At 46.2% G+C, this 22,311-nt stretch overlaps 1 protein-coding gene across 1 annotated transcript in view; it reads left to right on the top strand.

Moving 5' to 3' along the window:
- The first annotated feature begins 1,144 nt into the window (after nucleotides 1–1,144).
- Nucleotides 1,145–22,311, top strand: part of HEPHL1 (hephaestin like 1) — a 69,934-nt gene continuing 48,767 nt past the window's right edge. The window contains exons 1-2 of the mRNA XM_084782593.1: nucleotides 1,145–1,410; nucleotides 21,841–22,085. Coding sequence (XP_084638719.1) covers nucleotides 1,244–1,410; nucleotides 21,841–22,085 — 412 coding nt within the window. The 5' untranslated portion in view covers nucleotides 1,145–1,243. The remainder of the gene's footprint in view (nucleotides 1,411–21,840; nucleotides 22,086–22,311) is intronic.

Raw genomic sequence — 22,311 nt, 5'->3', positions numbered from 1 at the left:
TACATATTCAGTTTATAGAAGGCATGGTGGGTAGAACTTTGGGAAGAAAAGTAGAAAGAAAAGAATTTTGGGGGAAACACGAGTGATACCCAGGGTGATATTGGGATGGTCTCTCTGTTCTATGGGAATAAGACATTAGTGGCTAAAGAGCACCTTGTACTGTGCTGGGGATGGAGGCCGGCATGTTGCAGACATTTGTCCTCTCACATCTGATGGAGAGTCCCTCGGTGGTGTTTCACAGGCAGAGCCTTGGAGCAGTCACATGGGTCCTCGGTGCTGTGAAGCTGGCTGGCAGTGGGGCTTGGCGTCACACCCAAATCTGTCCAGCTTCAGAGCCCCTGGAGGCTGTTCGCTTCCCAGCGAGGCTGCTGTGATGGTCGGACTGGCACTCCGCCAAGGTTCAACACTGGCGCTCTAAGGGCACAGCTCAAAGCGCTTATGCAAAGGCATTCTTGTCACCTTCGTATTGGAAGATCTGCTATTGCAATTGATCTCTGTGGTCTGAAGGGGACCTCCTCCTCTGACACTGTCATTCATCATGAGGAAAGATGATTGATTTAGGGGTGTCACCGTCTAGGCCCTTGGTGGACCATGGCAGCCAAGCCCTTCAACTTTGCTGGTGGGGTCTGAGTGTATTTGGGGGAGACGAGTAAGCTGATAGGTCTGTGGTGGGTTTTATGGTGCCATTAGGAGCTTTATGCTTTGACAGGAGTGTTTCCTGTAGCCTCATAAAACAACCTGGAAGGTATTACATCATCCCTTGTGCCATCCCAACAGAGACGAGACCTTTCTCCATGCTTGGAATATTTCTTGATGGTCCACTCTGGCCAGGCTATTTCTCTAGTTGTACAAAGCTCTGTAGTAAGTTTGGAGGAAAGCAGTAGAGGTGGGGAAGAACCCATTGGCTCAGATTTTTTTCCCCTGCCATTTTGGGGAAAGACAAATGACTCATATTAGAGCAGAGTACCAAAACCTCTCCGAAACAGGCCCATTTAGCTTGGGCAGTAAATGAACAAGCCAGTTATGCATCCCTTGGGTGCCTGGCACGTTTGTCGTCATGGCTACTCTCCCACTTGAGGGAGGTCTGCTTGCACAAGTTGTCAGCCTGTGTCCCAACCCCAAGCTACCTGAGGAGGAGGGGCCAGGCCAGTCCATTCCTTATTTATAACTCGCTCTGAGCAAGGGGGAGGGATCACCAGGTTGACTCCCTTGCAGCCTGCCAGCCGGGGAGTTACAACCACAAATGTCTCAGAAGCAGCCGGCTGGCTGCATCCTTCTCACGTTCCTGGGTCTGTTTGGACTGGTTGGTGCAGTCACCAGAACGTACTACATCGGGATTGTGGAAGAGTACTGGGACTATGTGCCTCAGGGGAAGGACGTGATTACTGGGAAGAGCTTCTCGGAAGACAAGTGAGTGAACTAGGGGTCCCCAGACTCCTCCCTTTGACCTCTCTTAAGCTCTGGGTCAGGGAGGCTGTGTTTGTTGGGAGGCTGTGATGGGGATGGATTGGCTGAGGTGGGGGAAAGGCAGCTTTCACTTCTTCCTGAGGAGGATCCCTAACCCGGGTGGGTTTCTAACTCGGGAGAGAATCCCCACCTCTCTGTATTCACCAAGCCGTCTGCTACTCTTGACCCGTGAAGACGCACCGACAGCCTTGGGTTTTGAACAGTGCCCTTTCCTTGGCGGCTTCTAGAGGAGTTTGGGACTCTGTTAAAAAGAAAAAAACCAAAGGGAAACATTTGAACATTTGAGAACTTTCAAAACCTAAGTGTTAAAGCTGTTTCCTCGCTTGTGTTTTGGGAGTGTGGTGTGCTAACCATGCATGCTATGTGAGGTCTTGCTTTTCATTGGTGGTGGAAGACGTAAACCGGGGGCAGTTACAATAGAGGTGGTCCTATTTGAAGAGTTTGCTTTGGGTCTACTTAGAAATGGGTCTTCTTGTCCCGAGCCGCTTGTCCCAGTCACCCCAAAGGGAAACGCCTTCTAGGAGCTGGAGCTCACGACGCAGTTGGAGAAGATGGTGCTGGAGCTTTTATTTTAGCGGAGAGCATCCCTGCCCTCGAAGGCTCAGTACCAGACTCATCCCAGATGTCTTACTTCTTCCATGGCCTCCCCTGAAGCCACCTGCAGGCCCTGCAAGCCGTGGTGCTGTGTTTTCAACTTTGTCGTTATCAGAACACTCGATCTGGTAGCTGAGTTTATACTCTTTTTTTGATATGCAGAGACCACTATACTCAACATCCACTGCCTGTTTCCTAAAGATGAGCTTAAATTTGCTCAAATTCAGGAATGGCTTGGGGTCTGCCAGTAAATCTTCTTCAGCCAGCTCTCTCTGTCAAGAGGGAAGACCTAAGATTCAGCTGGCTTCCTCCCTTTCTAACACAATGGTGGCAGACGTATCCTGTTTTCTAAAAAAAAAAAAAAAAAAAATAATGAGGATCCTGCCAAGTTAGGGCCTGCCAAGTTAGGGCCAAAAAGTTTTCTCCCTAGAGCTTCATATTGAAAAGTTTTTTTTTTTTTGGTTGGGTTATTTCCAAAGAAAGCACTTGGTACATACTTGTCCCCAAATTCTGTCCATCAGAGTAGTAGTCTTTAATACATCATGGTAGTAGTCTTTAATACTCTGACTTCTAGAGTCATCCCTGAAATCAGAGCTTTGCTGCCAGAGAGAGAAGTTGCTGGAAAATGGCCAGTGTGAACTTCAGAGTATGTACATGGAATGTGCTGTGGCCAGTGTAGCTGTGGTGTCTCTCTCTCTCTCTCTCTCTCTCTCTCTCTCTCTCTCTCTCTCTCTCTCTCTCTCTCTCTCTCTCTCTCTCCCACACACACACACACACACACACACGTTAGACCCAGGACTTGTATTAGGGACTCTTAAATCTGCTTCTGCCCACAGATGTTATTATCCCCATTTTTCCAACCTGGAAGGAGGCCCTGAGGTCGAATACTTGCCATGGTTTATCAGGCAAACAGTCTTACCAAACACCTGGCTTCGGTCCCAGGGCCCATGTGTCCTCTTTCCGCGCAACCTACTTCTTGGAAACATTGACCATTTCCTCCTGAGCTAAATCCAGCTTTGAGGGAAGGGAGAGTCTCAGTGGCATGAACTTTCTCGGAAAGTCTTCATCCTTACCAAGGATGTATCTAATCTCACCTGTTTTCCTCTCAGAGAAAAGTTGAAAGTGATCCTGAGTGGTCAGTGACCAAACTGACTCCCACATGAGTCTTAAATACTCAAGATTAACTTGCTATTTCCACAAAACTGTGTACAAAAAGAAAAGGGGGTCCCTCTCTGGGCACCTTCACTGAGAAGGTGCTTTTAATAAAGGGCAATATTATGGATGGGAATTCTAGGGTGAAAGAGAAACTACGCATGTGGAAGCCATATCTGTGGTCCAGTTTTAGCTCCGTGTGAGAGGGTACCTGCCTTTGGAAGCAGCTGGCACATGGTGATGTCATATGGACGGTCACTGGGTTCCACGGCTACTCTTTTCACAGAGGGACATGTTCATGAACAGCTGTGGTGGTTCTGGAAGGAAGGATGCAGGTTAGCCCATGGTACTTACTGGAGAGTTTTAGGCAGCGGCAGGTGGCTCAGGGAGAGTAGCACAGGAGTAGCTATGTGGTTGGCGTACTTGGTTGCAATCTCCACCGAGATACCAGAGGAGAAAGGCCCACCTATATTGAATACTTTCTTTCCACAGAATTTTTTCAGTGGCAATATCCCATCAGAGAGAGAGAGAGAGAGAGAGAGAGAGAGAGAGAGAGAGGTCATTTGTATCTTTAATCTTAAAAAATAATCTAGTCTTGACCTCTAGTTTTCACTGCCTCAACTAGCTATTGTTTTTCTAACTGTGGCTAAAGAGGGGAGTTCAATGCGTTCCCGACACCACATGAGCATCAAATGTTGCTTTTGAAACCAGACCGGGGTCCCTTCATACACATATCTGGGCTGTTGCTCTGTGTGGTGTCTGAGGTACACCGCTTGCCTCTAAAGCCAGAGTCAGAGCTCGGGGACCACAGAGGAGGGGCAGGCCCAACCTGTTAACCCTTCTCACCTCACAGAGCCTTGTGGGCGGCCATAGAACATGTTGGGCAGGGCAGAAGTCAGACACTGTGAGTCTCGGAAGCCAAAGCAAGTCACTTTATCTGTGTAGCTGCTCTCCCTTTGGATAAGAGAAGTTGAAAGGGGAAAAAAAATAATAGGAGAAAAGAGAGTGGATGTCAAGGTTTCAGCAACGTAAAGACATTTGGAAGCCAAAACTCAGCAGAATGGAGGCCTTGGGTTCCTGGAGAAGATGGGCAAGGAGGGGGTTATCTTGCTGAAATTCTAACAGCTGGACAGGGAATTTTAGCTTCCTAACATGATGCCTGTGCTGGGCTAAAAAAATACAGCTGGGAGTACGGACCACTAGCATTTCTTAGAAAGTATGGGATTTCAGGAGCAGGGTTCCATTTAGAAACACTGTCTCTGTGCGCTCCTCTCCAACGTCACTGGGTGGAATGGGGACACCAGGCCCCTTTGATTTGCCTGGGATTGGTGTCAGCATTTTGATCCATCCATGCCAGGCCTGCTGGGGCTCATAAAGAAGTTTATTAAGGCGTGACTGTGCTTCGGTGGTAAAGCCTGGCCTTTAATGGAGCTGAGTGGGTCATCTTAGTTAAAGCCAGAGTTTTTTTTTTTTTTTTTTTTTTTTTTTTTACCACAGACCTCATTATGCAAGCACTGTGCACGTAACTTCTTCCCAGGGAATGCAGGAAGATGCCCTTGATTGTGACTATTGCTGGTCCCTGTCAAAGCCCCAGTGTCGTGGGGGGTGGGTGGGTGCTGGGGAGAGGTCACTTTACCATCACCGCAGTAGCACATTGAAAGGTCCATTTGTGTATTCTCTGGGCAGAGGGCCTATGATCGGTATGAGAGAGAGACTCGTTCACCTGTGTGAAAGAAAGCCTGTTAGAGGGAGCAGGGAGGTGACAAAGAGGCCTCCATATGCTCTAGAACATAGGGAAGGGTTTGATTTCGTTAGCTCTTGGTCACAGACAAACAGTAACTTTCAAGTTTCTTTCGTATTGGCATCAGTTGTGAACTGGGCTGGAGAAATGGTTGTGTGGGTGAAAGACTTGATGGGTAAGCATGCCGCAGGAAGACCTGAGGTTAGAGCCCCAGAGCCCACCCAGAGCCAGATGGAACTGCAGTAGTGTGCATCCGAAATCCTGGCACTCCTGTGAGACGGGAAGTGGAGCCAGGTGAACTCCTGGAAGCTTAAAGGCCAGCCAGCCTCCTGTATGCCATGGCAGACAAGGGAGGTATTATCTCAAATCCATATGTGCACCCCCACCGCCTTCTCTTTCTCTTTCTCTCTCTTTGTCTCTGTCTGTCTGTCTCTCTGTCTCTGTCTCTCTCTGTGTGTGTCTCTCTCTCTGTGTCTCTCTGTCTCTGTCTCTCTCTGTGTCTCTGTCTCTGTCTCTCTGTCTCTGCCTCTCTCTGTCTCTGCCTCTCTCTTACACACACACACACACACACACACACACACACACACACACACACACACCACAGACACAGACCACACCATCCAAAATTTCTAAAAGCCATGAATAGCTTGGAGTTATATGTTATACTGATAAGTAGTAGATTCTCACCCCCCCACCCACCAAAAAAGAGCAGGTTGAACAAATGAGCATTTTGTATTTGCTAAAAAGCAGTCCAGATGTGAGCAGCCTAAAGTTGGTAGATGGACTGCGTGATGGAGATTTAGGGGCCGTCTGTATTTCGGGGTCAACTATCCTTAGCATGACACTTCCTTCTTCAAGGGTCTTTAAGCTCCATCAGCCCTTAAAGGACTATCATGAAGACCTCACCATCCACCTGGGGATGTAGCTCAATGGTAGGGTGCTTGTGTGGTATGCCTCAAGTTCAATCCCCAGAACAAAGAAAAGAGAAGAAGAAATCCCACCCAGCCAATTCTGCTACACCTCACTGAATACTCACAGGAGACTGGAAAATAAGGCCATTTTGTATGTGCGTTCTAGAAGGAATTCAATTCTGCTGTGAAGAAAACGAGGGAAGCACAGACACTTTGAGGATCTGGAAGCTCCAGGCTTCTCTGTTTCCCAGCAGTGAGAGGCATCTTCCTAGACCCTTCCCTTCTTACTGCCTCTGTGGCAGGGCCCCTAAGACCTGGAGTGTGACAGCTAAGGGTCTTAGCATCCTTCCTGCGTGCTAAGCTCTGTATGTCACACACCTGATCCTGGTCAGGGGGGTCAGTAAGCAGAGGTAGACTTTCCCCAGCATTACTTCATTTTTCTCTTCAGAAAAACGAGCCTAAGGATGCTTTGAGGTGTGTTGGTTTCCCAAGCCTGTGACTAACTGGCTCCTAACTAGGGGGATTCAAACACCAGCGATGTGCTCTTTCCCAGTTCTGGAGGCCATGAGTCCAAAATAAAAGCCACACTCTTTGTGGGGCCTAAGGGAGAGTGCTCCTTGTCTCTTGGGCTGGTGAAGGTGTCTAGCTTTCCTTAGCTTGTGACTATTTCTCACCAATCTAGACACCCAGTTTCATAAGGAATGGCTACTCTTTTATCTCAAGGCCCTCTGGAGACCAACAAAGAGAGAAACGCAAGTGGCTATGTGCCCTTTTTAATCTAAAAAAGCTGCATCAGAAGCGATCAAAGCGAGCACTGAGTGGGCTCTTCATGCTTGTTCATGAAGCTTTGTAGATTAAAAACAAAACATAAATTCTGTGTATTCTGAGGGGCTTCTGCGAAATCCAGTGAGATAAAGTAGGAGCCAAGCTTTAGGTGGAACTGCAACACATAGCCCAGATGGCGTTTAAAAATTACCCTTCTAATTAGGGAAGGCGTGGCTTCTGCGTTCTGATGTGGAATCTGCCTCCACCCGTTTGCCCCGTCTTCGTTGTCCTGATATGGACCTGTTTTCCTTTTTGTGAGGAGCACCCTTTTCAGGCTTAGATGACGCTGTGTCCTTTTTGTGACTGTAAGGGCCTCACGTCTGCTCTGGTCATACGTTCTGTTGGCATTCGTTTGCCACTAAATGTTACCCACGTCCACATCCCTCTCACCCTCAGGCTGTGTACAGCGTCATTGGCATCAATATCCCATTGTGTCACCATTTACCAATGCGTAGATTTCCCAGGCAAAAGTGAAACTGTTGTGTTCAGGGACTGAGCGTGTATGCCTTGGCCTCCATTTAGGGTTGTGATGTGAAAATAAACCTCAAACACGCAGGGGATGCACAGGTATGGGGCGCACATACCTTGCGAGCCACAGGCTCCTCAGACCCTAGCCTGGAAGCTCAACTTAACACCACTAAATGGTTTCTTACTAAAGCCAATCAAACTGGCTTTTTGAGGTCACTGTGTCCACCAAAGTATGGCCTCTCAGCCTTGGCAGTGCCAGGTGAAATCCCCACTTTGGCTTTTAGACAGTTGCTAGTGGGGGAACTTCTGGACCACAGTGGACTCCCTCACAGGAGAAGCAAATGTCTCTCTCTCTCTCTGAGACAGCAGCTGCTTCCTCGGTTTGGCTCCCATGAGCCTCTGCTTCTTCAGAAGGATTGTCTTGTAGAACTCAGAGCAGTGGGCCTTCAGTCCTGTGACTTCAAACACATACTGGACATTTGCTGTGTAGATGTTCAAAAAACTCTTACTTCTAGTGCCTTGCTCTCTTCTTTCTTATTTTTCCTCCCCCACCAGTTTGAATATTTTTTTTAAAAATGACCATTTCAAAATTTATTCTTTATTTTTTTACATAGTCTTATTTGTTTCTCATTTTCAATATTTTTCAATTAAATAGTTTATCACAAGCCAGGCAAGAGCATACCTTTAATCCTTACACTAGAGGTGGGTAGATCTCTGAGTTTGAGATCAGCCTGGTCAAGTACCAGGACAGGCAGCACTACAGAGTGAGACCCTAAAAAACAAACAAGCTAAAACAAAACAAAACAAAACAAAACAAAACAAAACAAAACAATAGCTCAGTAGAGATTCTGCTTTATGCTCAGGACAGCAACAGGAATGATTTCTAACTCTGGTTACACAGCAGAATCATGCTTTCATGATAAGCCAGGTGACATGAGCTGGTGACAGCTTCACATTCAAGGGCCTCCCATCACAGTCTCTCAAGTCCAGGCGGGTGGGGGTGCGGGGGTTGGGGGGGAGGCAGGGATGTGAGCTCCAGGGACAGCCTTTGCCCTGGAACTCAGAAGTCCTGGCTGTCACTCCTCACAGAAGTCATCTCGGCATCAGAGGAGCGAAAGGTCTTATGACACATCCCTGACCCAGAAGTGCTTTGGACCACTTCCACTCACAACCTGTATCCTGGGAGCCTAGTGTTACAACTCAGCGTAGGAGCAGGAGCTTTGTACCAAGAGGCAGACAGGCACGCTCTGGAAAGTTCTATCGAAAGAATTTGGTAAGACAGGGTTAAATATGTATGCCACAGCTTTGCCAGGAAGTCTGATTCAGTGGCCCTGAAACAGGACAAATGTCCCTAGTGATTCCAATGCAGACAGTGCCTGGGTGACGTCAGAGAACACCTAATGAAAGCCCAACCCCTTCCCTGGCTGACTGACAGCCGTCTAGGGACAGGACTGATACACATCTAAGAATTTTCAAAACAAGTCACTGTGTCACGCACTGATGAATTATGTGAACGCTCTGCCCTGCCGTGGGAAGTTGGCCACACTTCCCTTCCTCTACCGTCCAGTCCCCTCTGCTGTTTGGTGGTTTCGTCAGGCCAATCATGGTAAGGCCTGTGATCCTGAGGGCGACGGGAAAGAATCTGGTGGGTTTGGGTCAGGACCTTCTAGAAGCAGCAATGTGCAGAGGACTGTGTACAGATGCCTGCTCAGCCAAGTGTGCATGAATGTTGATGGGGCACACACGTGCACGCACACTCACTCATGTGCTCTCCTGTGTGTGCTGGGTGACAGGGTGGAGAAGTGTGCAGGAGTTTCTGTCAAAGCCTATTGGATTGGCCAGGACCTTTGCACAACCTCCGTGTAGCTTTTCTCCCTCAGTCTGAGTGCGGAGGCATAGCAGCGTGGTTGTCACTACCCTGCTGGGTGACCCAGTGCCAGCTGGTAGCAGGCAATTCTGGCCACGCTGGTGCTGCTTGGCAGCTTGTGACTGACTCATGCATTCCTCTAAGAGGCTGTTAAATTAGGAGTGCTAATGATCTGCTGCTTAACAGGAGCGCCCCCCCCCCCAACAGCCAAGATGAAATAAAACAAAGCATTCCCAAAAGCAGTGCTTTAAATACGTTGAGGAAATTCTGTTTTGTTCTGTTTTGTTTTCTACACAAAACAAATCTAAAGTTTGGCCATGGGAATCCAAGGTTCTTTTTTTATTTTAAACTATACCAACCCTAGGGTGTAGCTATACAGCCTGGACCTTCTTTTTGAAGTCAAGTGTTTTTACATTTTTTAAAAAAAGATTTATTTATTTATTATTATGCATACAGCATTCTGCCTGCATGTACACCTGCAGGCCAGAAGAGGGCATCAGATCACATTACAGATGGCTGTGAGCCACCATGTGGTTGCTGGGAATTGAACTCAGGACCTTTCGAAGAGCAGGCAGCGCCATTAACCACTGAGCCATCTCTCTAGCCCCTGCTTTTACATTTTTATAGTTTTTTTTTTAACCATGAAAGTGAGTCTGTATGTGCAGAATAAACACCCCCTGTAGGATAATGGCTAAGCAGTCAGTCCCCTATTCTTGCTTGTGGTCTCTTAGATGTAGCACTCCTGTGGCTTTTAGATTCTTTGCATGTACTCACGCTGAAGCGATGGCCTGTACTTCATCTGTTGCTCTGAAAAGTGCTATTGTTGGTATTTTGGTGACAATGCAGCCCCATGTGATATGGATTTGTCACTGTGTTATTTACCCAGGCACCAGCTGAGGAACACATCTGTCTCTAGGCTTGAATTTTCACAATCATTCTCTACTCTTCAAACAAGAGCCCTGCTTGGCTGGTCCTATTGTGTAGATTGGAAGCCAGACCAGGTTGCTGCTTTTGGGGGGGGGGGGCGTCTGGTTCTGTGGCTCCTGAGATACACAGGCTTCTCCCAGCAGCCTCTGCTTCCTCCACAGAGGCCCTGAACCTATGACATCTGCCATTGTCATTGTGGCTTTCCCGACTGTCTTAGTTATAGAATGAAGGGCAGACAGGGTTGGCACATCCTAGTGTCCAGGGGAGAATAGTGAGTCGGTGCCTCGGCAGGTGAGTGGTTTGGGGCTCAACCACTTGAGCGAGAGACTGATTTCTGAGCAGAGAAGGCCACTTGGTGGCGGAAGCACTTGACCTCCCTTCGACTGAGCCAAAAGGAGCTCACCCTGCAGTCCAGACCAGACCCCACCCCTGAAATCCCCACCCCTGCAGTAGGTTTTTGTGACCACCTGTTGTTATAAGGACACAGCCCTTGGCGTCTCCTTGACCTGTCCCCTAACTCCACCATAGGAAACTAATACAAGTCTTGTTCTCAGCCTTGAACAGCCCTCAGCCTGGAGACATTTTAGAAGTTGGAATTCCTTCTTCCTTTAAAGTCATTTCTAAACGTTATCCTCCTGCCCCATGATCCTTAGCTCCCCAGTGATGTTCTAGGGCTCTTTGAGACGAGTCTCAGCTACTCTACCCCTTCAGAAGACGCAGTTGAGAACCCACAATGGTTCTCCTGCCTCCAGGCTAAGGCTCGCTTCATTAGACTAGGCTTAGTGCTGGTGAGCTTGACCTGAGCACACGCTCATAGTAGGTGGTTCAGGATACGCAGGCACTTCCATGTGTTAGAAAGAGGGAAGAATAATCATATTTTAAAATTAAAGCAATTGGGCTGGAGAGATGGTTGAACGGTTAAGAGCACTGATTGCTCTTCCAGAGGTCATGAGTTCAATTCCCAGCAATCACATGGTGGCTCACAACCATCTATAATGTGATCTGATGCCCCTTTCAGCACTGTATGCATAATAATAAATAAATATTTTTTTAAAAATTAAAGCAATTATTAAGTGTGTGTGTGTGTGATGTATGTTTGTCACAGTATCCATCTGAAGGTCAGAAGACAACTTGTGGCAATCAGCTTTTCTACCATGTGGATACTAGGGATCAAGCCCTAGCTGTCAGGCTTGGCAGCACCTTTTTTTAACTAATGGTCTTACTGGCCCCATTGCGTTAGCTTGCCTTCAATGTCTTGTTATACTGTTTAAATGTTTTTCTTTTTAATTTTGCTCCTGTTTATAACTGACAGGAAGGCAAAGTGACTATAAAAGGCCAGCAGGCTTCGACTGGCAGACCCAGAAAACTAAAGCCAATAACAGCGTGTTCCGGATTTCTGAGATATGATGGCTATAAACTGTACCCTGGAGCTGGGCATCATGGGATAATGCCTGCATCATTTGATTAGCAGGGGCATCTAGTAAATGATCATGAAAGGGTTCTTCCCCAGACATAGCATTCCAGGAGAACAACTCAACTGTGTGCCAGGCATTACCGTCATCCATGTGTAGACAGGCCACACTCAAAGATGATGAAGCATAATGCTGCCTCCTGTCTGGTCAGAGCACAGGCGAAGAGCAACTCCAGAGCAGACCCCTGTGTGACACCCTCTATCCCAATTTTCCCATATGATGCACCTTAGCATCCTATTCTAGGCAGCTACTATCAGCCACTCAGATAGATATGAAGCAGAAGACAGAACTACGCCTGCCATCCTTAAGTATCTGGAGAATATTTAAGTTCAAGTACAACACCCAAGCTAATCTGCAAATGCAGCACGCAGCACTCTCCCATCTCTAACTTGACAATTTTCAGGCAGATTGGGAGTTTTTGTTTGCTAGTTTGTTTGTTTTAGGTCTCAAAGCTTCCAGGGCACTTGCAGTGGAAAACTGGAGCAAGTTAGGAGTAGAAAAGTGATTTGTCTTTGATAAGCTCACCAGCCATGAACAAAGGAAGCAGCTTTTGGAAAATGCTGTTACTGGTGTCTGGTCAGAGTGCTGAGTGTAGAGAGAGAGAGGAGAGAAGGAAGAATTGGGGGCTGGAGAGATGGCTCAGCAGTTAAGAGCACTAGTTGCTCTTGCAGAGGACCTGGGTTGTGCTCCCAGCATCCACACGGAAGCTCACAGCCTCCATATCACCAGTTATGGGCATCTGATACCCTCTTCTGACCTCTGTGGGTACCAAATATGCACACATGCAGGCGAAATACTCTTACATAAAATAAAACAAATAAACCTAATTTTTTAAAAGGAAGACTTTGAACTAACTTTGAAAGATGCTTGGAAAATTAGACATAGAAAAATATGACAAAAAAAAACAAGACAAAAATAGTGTAGAGAGGGAGCATTTATTTGGATTCACTGATGCCAATAAATCAAAAAGGGCAGGTTATAAGTCAGAAAATATAAGTAAGGTTGTTGAGAGTCCTTATGATTCAGTTCAAAAATCCAAATTATATGAAATTCTGATGGTATTATCATATTTCCAAGAATCTCTTAATATAGTAACTGACTCTCAGTATGCTGAAAGAGTTGTTTTGCATATAGAAACTGCTGACCTAACTCAGGATGATTCTGATTTAACTTTACTATTTATTCAATTACAACAAGTGATCAGAAATAGAAATTGTCCATTACATACAACACATATAAGATCCCACATGGGTCTACCAGGTCCTCTAGCAAAAGGTAGTGATGAAGTTGATCAACTATTGATAGGAAGTGTGTTGGAGGCTTCAGAGTTTCATAAAAAAAAAAAAAACACACCGTGTTAATATCAAAGGTTTAAAGAAGGGATTTTCTATTACTTGGCAACAAGCCAAGGAGATTGTGAGAAAATGTTCAACTTGTTCTTTATATAACCAAATTCTGTTACCTGCAGAAAGTAACCCTAAAAGCAGTCAAAGAAATGAAACTTGACAAATGGATATATTTCATTTTACAGAGTTTGGTAAGCTGAAATATCCGCACCATTCTATAGATTCATATTCAGGATTGCAGTGGGCAACAGCCTTAAGTTCTTATAAGGCTGATTCTGTTCTTACACAGTTATTAAAAGCTATGGCAATTATGGGTGGCAGTGCTCCATCATATGTCTCTAATAAAATGAAACAATTTTTACAAATTATAACATAGAACAGGTTACAGGTATACTGCATAGTCCTACAGGACAAGCAGCCGTTGAAAGACCCAACTGTACTTTAAAAGAAATGCTAATCTAACAAAGAGGGGCATCAAAGACAGCTCTCACCCCCGAGGTAGAGTAATCATGCCTTGTTGACTTTAAATCTCTTAAATGCTAATGAACAAAAAACAACAGCTGCTGAGAGACATTGGAGTATAGAAAAAATCTGCTGAATTAGATCAGCCTGTCTATTTCAAGGACATCCTAACCTCAGTATGGAGAGCAGGAAGTGTGTTATGCTTGGGTAGAGGTTTTGTGTATGTTCATACAGGAGAGGAGAAATTAAGGGTTCAATCAAAACAGATAAAGCTCAGATATGACAGAGAAAGACAGCTTGAAGACTGTGCATACACATAAGAAGAGAGAAATCATGAAGATCAAACAGAACTCTTCTCACTAGAAAATGGAAAGTTGATAGCGCATGGAGCTCAAGGCTCGCTAGCTACAAGGTGCTTGTCAGCTCTTTCTGGAAAGGGTCCAACTATATGTTTTAACAAGAACTAAATTAAAAAAATAAAAGATGACCAGGGCTTCACTTGTTGAAGCCTAAATTGGCACAACTGGCCCAAAACGTAGATTTTCTTTTTGTTTGTTTCTTGGCTTGATTTTTGTCTGAAAGTTTTGAGTTACAATGATATGGAATTGAGAGGCAAATATCTGAGTTTTGGATCAGCCTGGTTTACACAATAAAGTCTGAGCTGGAACTCCCTGCTGATAAGCTGCTTACAAAGACAGCCTAGGATGCAAAATGACATTTTTCTCCCTAAAGTTACTATGTAAGTTCTTTTTTCTTAATAATGGATGATACGTCCTTACTGATCTAAAAGATGGGTACACATCAATCCTAGGTTTATATAAGGATAAGTGATGTCACACTGCCCTAAAAAGGCCAGCCACATTCCTTAGAAAGTAGGGCTCCCATGAGAGAACTGGTGCCAAAGGGTATTTTGACCTGAGGGATATGTTCTGTTGGTCAGTGTAAGGACCCAAGGTTAGGCTGGGAGACAAACATGCAAGCTGCATGCTAAGATTTTTGAATGCTGACGAAGTTGAGGCATCACACTGCTCTGGCAGCTGGCTTATCCCTTTAAATGTGAGACATTTTCGGGGGGCGGGGGGACAAGTGGCAGTCACGCCTGATACAGAGAGACATAAGGGACTATACAGGTGGCAAAGTACATGGCAGTCTACTTAGGTCCCAAAATCTCAAAGGCTACAATTCATATTTTAAAAGACAGACCAGTCCATCCCATATGGAGAAAAGAGGTGGGACAAAAATAGCCACCAAAAATGTAAAAACCCAGGTACAGGATGCCTAGGGTATGCTTAAACTCTAATATAAAAAAAAGTTTATATAAGGTTTATTTAAAACATATGCCTTTTCTAGTGCTGATGGCAACAGGTGTGTCTCTTTCTATGTGAGGCCTTCTCACGGGAGAGAGGTAGCAGCTTGGCTACTACAACAGGTGCCTGAGAGCCCAGAAGAGAATATTTAGCTCCATACAACCTTGCTTTGATTTCAGCATGATGAGGATAATAAACATCTCCTTTGAGAGAGGTCAAAATAAACCAGACCTAGGTAAAAAGGAGACTGCTAAATTATTCAGTCTATACTTACATGACTTTAAACTGCAAAACAAGCAGGTAACATAATTTGATGATCCCTCCACATGGGAACAGCTCTGACACTGACTGACACACACAAATGTCTCCAGCCAGGACTTCAAGTATGCATGGACGTCCTATAGATCTTTGGTTACAAATTCCTCAGGACTTATCATGCCGTTCTTTGAAATGGCATAGATAAAATTTTGTTTTACAAAGAGTCATCTTTAACTTAACTGTGCTTGGTGCACAGCCCATACATATATTAACATAAAATGTATAATATCTTTGAAAGTTTATATATTTTAAAGAGCAAGAGGACCAGACACCATAAAAGACAAGACAAGTAGCCCAGGTGGTCCACTCTCACAGGTGATCCTCCTCACAGGTGATCCTCCCTCACAGGTGATCCTCCTCCCAAGTGATCCTCCCTCACAGGTGATCCTCCCTCACAGGTGATCCTCCCTCACAGGTGATCCTCCCTCACAGGTGGTCCTCCCTCACAGATGGCCTCAATGGCTATGTTTCCTTGAAAACCATCATCTGGGACAATTTCAAAGCGGCTGTCTAGATCATCCAGCATCATGGACTGTTCAAGTCAGGACTTCGGTCAAGCTCTGAACTTTCTCAGCATTCAAAGACTGGACAGCAAATGTTTCTGATAGTTTTCTTAAGACTGGACAATATTCCAATTTTCTTGGGCTCCCTCACAAAAGAAAACTACATGACATTCCCATGGGGGTGGTGGTGGTGGATGGTTTTGGGACATTCTATAGGTAATAGGTGTTTATTATTGTTTTTTAAAGGTTGGCTATAAGAATGATAAATAAAAGGGTAGATTATTGAATCTACTTTTAGACCAAAGAATATTAATAAGTAAAAAAACTTACATTAGTATAAATCTTTGTATATTGGTGTAGAATTAATATTATGTTTTTTGGGCTGGAGAGATGGCTTAGAGGTTAAGAGCACTGCCTGCTCTTCCAAAGGTCCTGAGTTCAATTCCCAGCAACCACATGATGGCTCAAAACCATCTACAATGAAATCTGGTACCTTCTTCTGGCCTGCAGGTATTACATGCAAGCAGAACACTGTGTATATAATAAATAAATCTTTTAAAAAATTATATATTTTGATCGTACCTATGTAATTGGTTTTGTACCTATGTAATTCTTTAAAATGCAATGTTTAGTTCTAGTCATTTTGAAAACTGCTTTTATAAACTGTTTAGGATAAGTAAGAAATGCATATCAGCAATCAGACAAGCAAGCTATTGCTCATGTTAGATGATAGTTTAGTTAATTGCATAAATATGTTTTTTAGATTTACAGATAAAAATAGCTAAAAACACAAACAATTCAGACAAGATAGATAAATAGTTGGTCTTCAAAAACCTCAAAGATCTCTAGAATATGGCATTTAAAGATATTTCACTAGCTTAAGGCCTTTTTTACAATGAGACAGGTCTGCTCCTGGCGGCATTGAAGGCTTTGCATGTGGCAAGCTAGCCACCGGGTGAGAAAATGGTCCTGTGCCAATTACAGACACAAAAACTGTCCAAACAGGACAAACTGGGTGCAGGAGAGTTGACTTTTGCAAGAACAAGGTAGGCAAATCCTTTATAATTCCTCTTCACAGAAAAGTATATCAAATATTCTGGGCCAGAGGCTGAAGATGATGTTCCAACACTATGGAAAAATTTTGAGGGGCTGTCCAGGCAGCTAAATATCTCTGTCATTTCTACACTTTGGGAGGCAGCTTGCCTGCACTTCCTACATATTTAGGTAATAATTGTTCCTTTGTAAGTCTCTGATGGAGTTTTGAAGACTAGATAATTATAATCTCACAGTTAAACTTAAATTGTTTAGGATGATAGAACTGTAAGTCTTACCTAATAATTTTCACAATTGTTGTATTACATATAATTTATTGTAAGAGAAGGAGACTTTTAATAGACTAAAAGAGGGGAATGTAGGCATAAGGTTATTGTGTAGTTTAAAATTTGATTTCCTGTCAATGTGTAAACTTTGCTCCCCAGTTGACCCTCTGTTATGTCAATAAAGCAGTTTACAGCCAGTTGCTGACCAGGGGAGATAGTAGGGCTGCAGTTCCTGGCAGCCAGGGGAGGAGGAGTTAGGAGATGGAATCCAAGCAGGGAGAGGTCCAAGGAAGATCAGGAGAAAGGAGCTGGAGCTGAGGAAAGCTACAAAGTACAAGTACCACTGGGATGTTTGCTGGGGGTAAGGCAGAACAGCGTAGAGGGTTAAGAACAGACTTACACTGCTCTGATTCTGTTGTGAAGCCTTGTGTTATAAAAGAGTCTCAATTATTTGTGTGATAGCCAGGTTAAGAAATCAGCTAAGAGGTACGAACACTGTTTTATGAAGATAGCTTCAACAGGATGCTGTCCATCACTGCAGGGAAGCGGTGGAGGAGGGAGCTGGCTGTGACTTGTTTCATCTTGTTGAGCCAGGAAGTAACTCTGGTTCCCCCCAAGTTCCAATGTCTGTCGGATAAGCCCCACAGCCAAAAGGCTCATCAGTCTTCAGATAGTGCCACCAGTCGGGGAGCGGGGGGGGGGGGGGGGGGGGACTGAGTGTTCAAACATATGAGCCTGTCGGGGAAACGTCACATCAGACAGCTCTGCAGTGTGCCAACAACAGTGAAGAAGATGAGAGCTTGGAGCAGAGAGAAAAGAAACTGCTGGGCAGGGAAGGAAAGGAGGGTTGGCTCCCTGGAGCGGGACTTCAGCCACCAAGACTGAGCCTCTGGGTCCTTCCCTTCTCTCAGGCGTCTTCTCCTCAGCCTGTATCCTTCTCATTTCTAAGAGGGGGGGGGGTTCCCAGCTACCGCACATCTTGATCTGTAGGGTCGTCACCCTGAGACATCTGGAAGGTGGGCAAAGCCGCTGTTTAGAATCAAAACTGCTGGGAGCTTACAGCCAGTCAATGCTGTATTAATATTTGGTAAACCCTTCAAGGAAAGGAAAGTGAAGGCCCCGAGTTGCCACTAGTTGCTGAATCTTAGTGAAGCTGATGAACGACATGAATTAATTTTACCGACATCAGACTTGGTGTGGCCCTGGCCACAAAGGGATGTCTCTGCTTGGCCAGTGCTGTGCATGGACACAAGGGTGGGGGAGGGGGAGGGGGAGGGGAGAGGACCTGGAACTAGATAACAGTGACATAAAAGGAAAGGAGGTGGAAATTCTGCCCAGTTGTTAAAACCAGGCCTGCACCAGGCCAGGCAGGTGTATGCCACACCTGGGCCACTGAGAGTGGGGGACTCAACAGGTCAGATGCTAAGGAACAGCTCCCCAAACCAGGCCTGAGGTCAAGCAGAGGTTTGAGCAGCTGCGTGGGTGTCATGGGTACCCAGAGGTGGAATCTTAGGAAGGGCTTGGCATAGTGGGCAGAAAGCATATGGGGAAAAGTGATGTGGTCTGGTAGCATGGTGAGAAGCCAGAGGGGGGAGTCTGCCCCAAACTGAGATACATCTGGCCAAACATCCCTGGAAGAGAACCTCCAGAGACACTTATTTGCAGATGTTGTGCCTACTTGCCTTCACCCGGAACCCACATCCCCCTACGTAAATCCGTTTTTGCTTCCCTAAATTGACCTCTGACCTTTGACCTTGGCATGCCACTTGGCATGCCCATCACTGCCTCCTTTCTGCCTTGTCTTCTATGCAAGCATCAGAGCTTTGGTCTCTTCCTCGTGTCCACCAAAGCCCTCGTCCAGGGACCCTGCTCACTTTGGTATCCTAAGCATCCAGGCTGGCACCTTGTATGCACTACGTCCCCCAGGCTGTTCTTAAAAGCCAACAGAGTGGTCTTCAGGCTCATCCAGGACTGACATGGACATACATGTGGGACATGCTGGGAGGTTCTCGGAGCAGCACAGACAGAGGTTTCCACTGGTCCTCATACAAAGTGATCTTGTGTCTTTTGGGGCTTCACCTACTCTGTGGACACAATTAAATATGGCTACAGACTTTATCTTGGCTTAAGGAACCGTCTCTATCTTAGGACGAACATGGTCCTTGGCTCGGCCACCAAGCAGAAAAGGAATGTAGGGTATTCTGGCTAAGGGCCCTATGGATTTTCTAGCAAAGGCTGAGCAGCTAGGGAGAGAACTGAGACCATTCAGGTGGACTCTTCTGGGGCTACCAGGCGTGTCTAACCTGTGGGCCAGTACAGCTATAAATGTGGCCTAGCACAAGGCCATAAACTCACTTAAAATATACCAATGTTTCGCTAACTTGATCTACTGTTCTCAAGTGTGGATTTTGTAGGTGGCGAGGCCACATTCGTTAAGCAGACCCTTCACAGGTTCCCACATTCTCTCAGACTCAACCAACTGGCCACTCTGTGGCTGTCCCTAGACACTGTGGTTAGGGGGGGCCAGGTCCGAGTCACAAGTTCCATCTGATGACAGTGTATAGGGGAAGATGATGTGCTCATAGGGGAGGCTGTGTCCCCTGCTATGTCACCAGCACCCCATTGAAAATACACAGTATGGGATTATGGAATATGTGTTCCTCATTCAGAGAATAGAGTGTGGGTCTGTCTCCACAGGCAGACACAGGCCTCCGTGATGGCTCTTTCCTAAAGTCCCCTAAGAATAAGTTCTGTGGGAGCTTGTTTTAGGCATCACTTTGTGTAGAAAGCCTCTCCTTGCCTCTCCCACTCAGCACACAGTCTGTGTTCTCCCAAGTCTTCCCTCCCAGAATGTAGCTCCCTCAAGGCAGGGTCTGTCTCCTCTGAATCTTGAGTACCAAGGCCAAGGGTTGTCACAGTAGAGTATGTTGAATGCACATGCATTACAGGGCTGTCTCCCTGGCTGGACTTGACTCTTGCACCCCGAAAACACAGCTGTGACTAGAAGTGGTAGAGCTGGGGGTGGAACCAGTGCTGGTGTGCGGGCATGGGGGGATGGGAGGATGGGGTGGGGAGCTGCTGGGGTCAGAGTTCCAGGTTGGGCATAGACCAAGTATGACGTGGCATCACCTTCCCTGGAGATGGTGGCCCCTGAGAAGTGGTCTCAGCAGTGCCCCCAAAACCCAAGCATAGCCCACCCTTCACCCTGAGGCCCCAGGAGGGTTCCTGTTACATCCAGTGCTAGAATCCTGGCTCTTCCCCTCCCTCTCTCCTGACCGCCTTTCCACGCCTCGTGGTGCTCTTTCCTTTGCCCTCCCTCTAACACTTCCACAGCACTGCCTCAAAGGAGAGTCCTTAAAGCCTGGTGATTGTCAGTCATGATGTGCAAACCCCAGTGAGTCATCAGTGCTTCCCACGAACCTGTTAAGTTCTTCAAACAGGAATAGAAGGCTTTCCATCACTGACTGCCCAGATGCTTACATGCAGCCACAGGGACTTAGCCTCTCACCCACTTCACACCAGCTGTTCACACTTCTCCCTCCCCATTGCTTGCTCTGTCCACAGCTTTGGGGGCAGGGTCTCTTCCTGTGTTTCCTTTCCTCATATGTATGCTCCTTCTGTGGCTATCCATATTTCTAGGAAAGTTTTGCCTGAGCTCTCAGAGCTCATCAGAGAACTTCCATTGCACAATGCTGGTGGCTAATGGAGAAACTCACACGTAACCAAAATGTAGAGAATAAGTGTCTGTGGAGTGTCAGATATAAATAGGACATCACGCACGTGTGTGCACACACACACACACAATGCACACATGAAGGCCACATAGCCACACACATACACACATACACAAACACACATGCATGCACATGCACACATGCACAGACACGGACACACACGTATACATACATGCACAAGCACACAAGCATGCACACTCATACATATACATATATACACATATGTACACTTGCAGGCACTACAGACACATGCACACACATACACATTCATACATATGCACATATGTATATATGCATAGGCATGTGCCCTCACACATACACGTGCACACACACATATACATGCACACACACACGTACACACACAGCTCAGGGAACATCATGGAGGAGGGGTGGGAAACCTGTGAGAGCCACAAGCTGGTTAACCGTCTTTTGGGTCTGACAGAAGTGCCGATTCGTGAACTTGCAGCCACTGTGGTCGCCTGTCTGAGACTTGCACAGGATCATGCCTAGCACGAAGCAACATACCCGCAGCTGAAGCACTCTTGACAGTTAGTGGCTGCTGAGGGATAGTTTTCGTTAAGGGTTGTGGCCTCTGGTAGTCAGCCATGCTCCAGACAGTGGCCTGTACCCGGCAGCAGTTAGAGAGGCAGCACAAAACAGACTTAGCAAGTTATAAAATTTTTTTTAAAGAGGACATGAATTTGGAAGTGGACTGGGGGCAGTAGGGCTGGATCTGGGAGGAGTTAGGACTTCTGGGGGCAAAAATACAAATCAAAATACACTGAATGCACATGTGAAATTCTTAAAGATTAATTAAACTATTATATATACAAAGAAAAGTTGGGCCTGTGTTTGTTTTCAGTCGCTCAGTTAACCTTGCCCCCCCCACCCCCACTGCTTTGTCTATACTTCATTGTCCCTCCTTTAGAGTCCCTTTGCACTCCACAGCACTGGGGACACATGGAGGGTACAGTAAGTGTGAGCCGAGAGGAAGGAGCTCCGTCCTTATCACACTGGTGGGTGCGTTTGTAATTCTGGTGCCGGGAGGTGGAAACTGGCGGGACAGTGGGGTCAACAGCCAGGCAGCCTGTTTGAACACCAAGTTTTAGGTTAAAGGAAGAGACAGCGACTGACTGAGAAAGCTGCCTGAGATTGGACTCTGCCTCCTACAGATGTGCACACATGTGTGCACAGACGAACACTCGCTCTTCTTTCAGTTTGTCTGTGAGTTCTATTTATGCTTTTTGACTTGTCCTTTCCACGTTGGCAAATCACAAGCAATCTTGCTGAATCTACAGAGGCCACGGATTATGGTGAACACCAAACTAGAAATGCTAACAAGCATTTGGTGACCCTTTAAGGAAGAACAAGCTATGCAGGCTTCTTCTTGAATTGCACCTGAGAACGTTTTTCCTTCTTGCTTCCAGACTTGCGACCTTATTTCTGGAACGAGGGCCCAACAGGATAGGCGGCGTCTACAAGAAGGCGGTTTATAGACACTTCACAGATGGGAGCTACTCCACGGAGATCCCCAAGCCTCCCTGGCTGGGCTTCCTGGGTCCCATCCTGAGAGCGGAAGTGGGCGACGTGATCGTAATCCATCTGAAGAACTTTGCTTCCAGACCTTTCTCTCTGCACCCTCATGGCGTCTTCTACAACAAGGATTCGGAAGGTGGTTCTCCCTTCTCTGTCACTGTGCTTTGTTTCTACACCAACATGCAGATCTCTCTGACTGACACAGCACAGGGTGCAGGGAGCACACTGGTGCTAGTGCTCACTTGTCTCCGCTGCTCTCTCTCCCCTCTCTCCTCTTTCCTTTTCTCTGCTTTACTTCCTTCCTTTTCTTGCCTCCTTTTTTTTTTTTGGACAGGTGTTACAGTATTTTGTATCCGTTAGGC

Source organism: Acomys minous (genome assembly GCF_964271855.1).
Source record: "Acomys minous genome assembly, chromosome: 5".
In the NCBI taxonomy this organism is placed as follows: domain Eukaryota; kingdom Metazoa; phylum Chordata; class Mammalia; order Rodentia; family Muridae; genus Acomys; species Acomys minous.
This window is presented reverse-complemented; position numbering and strand designations above follow the sequence as displayed.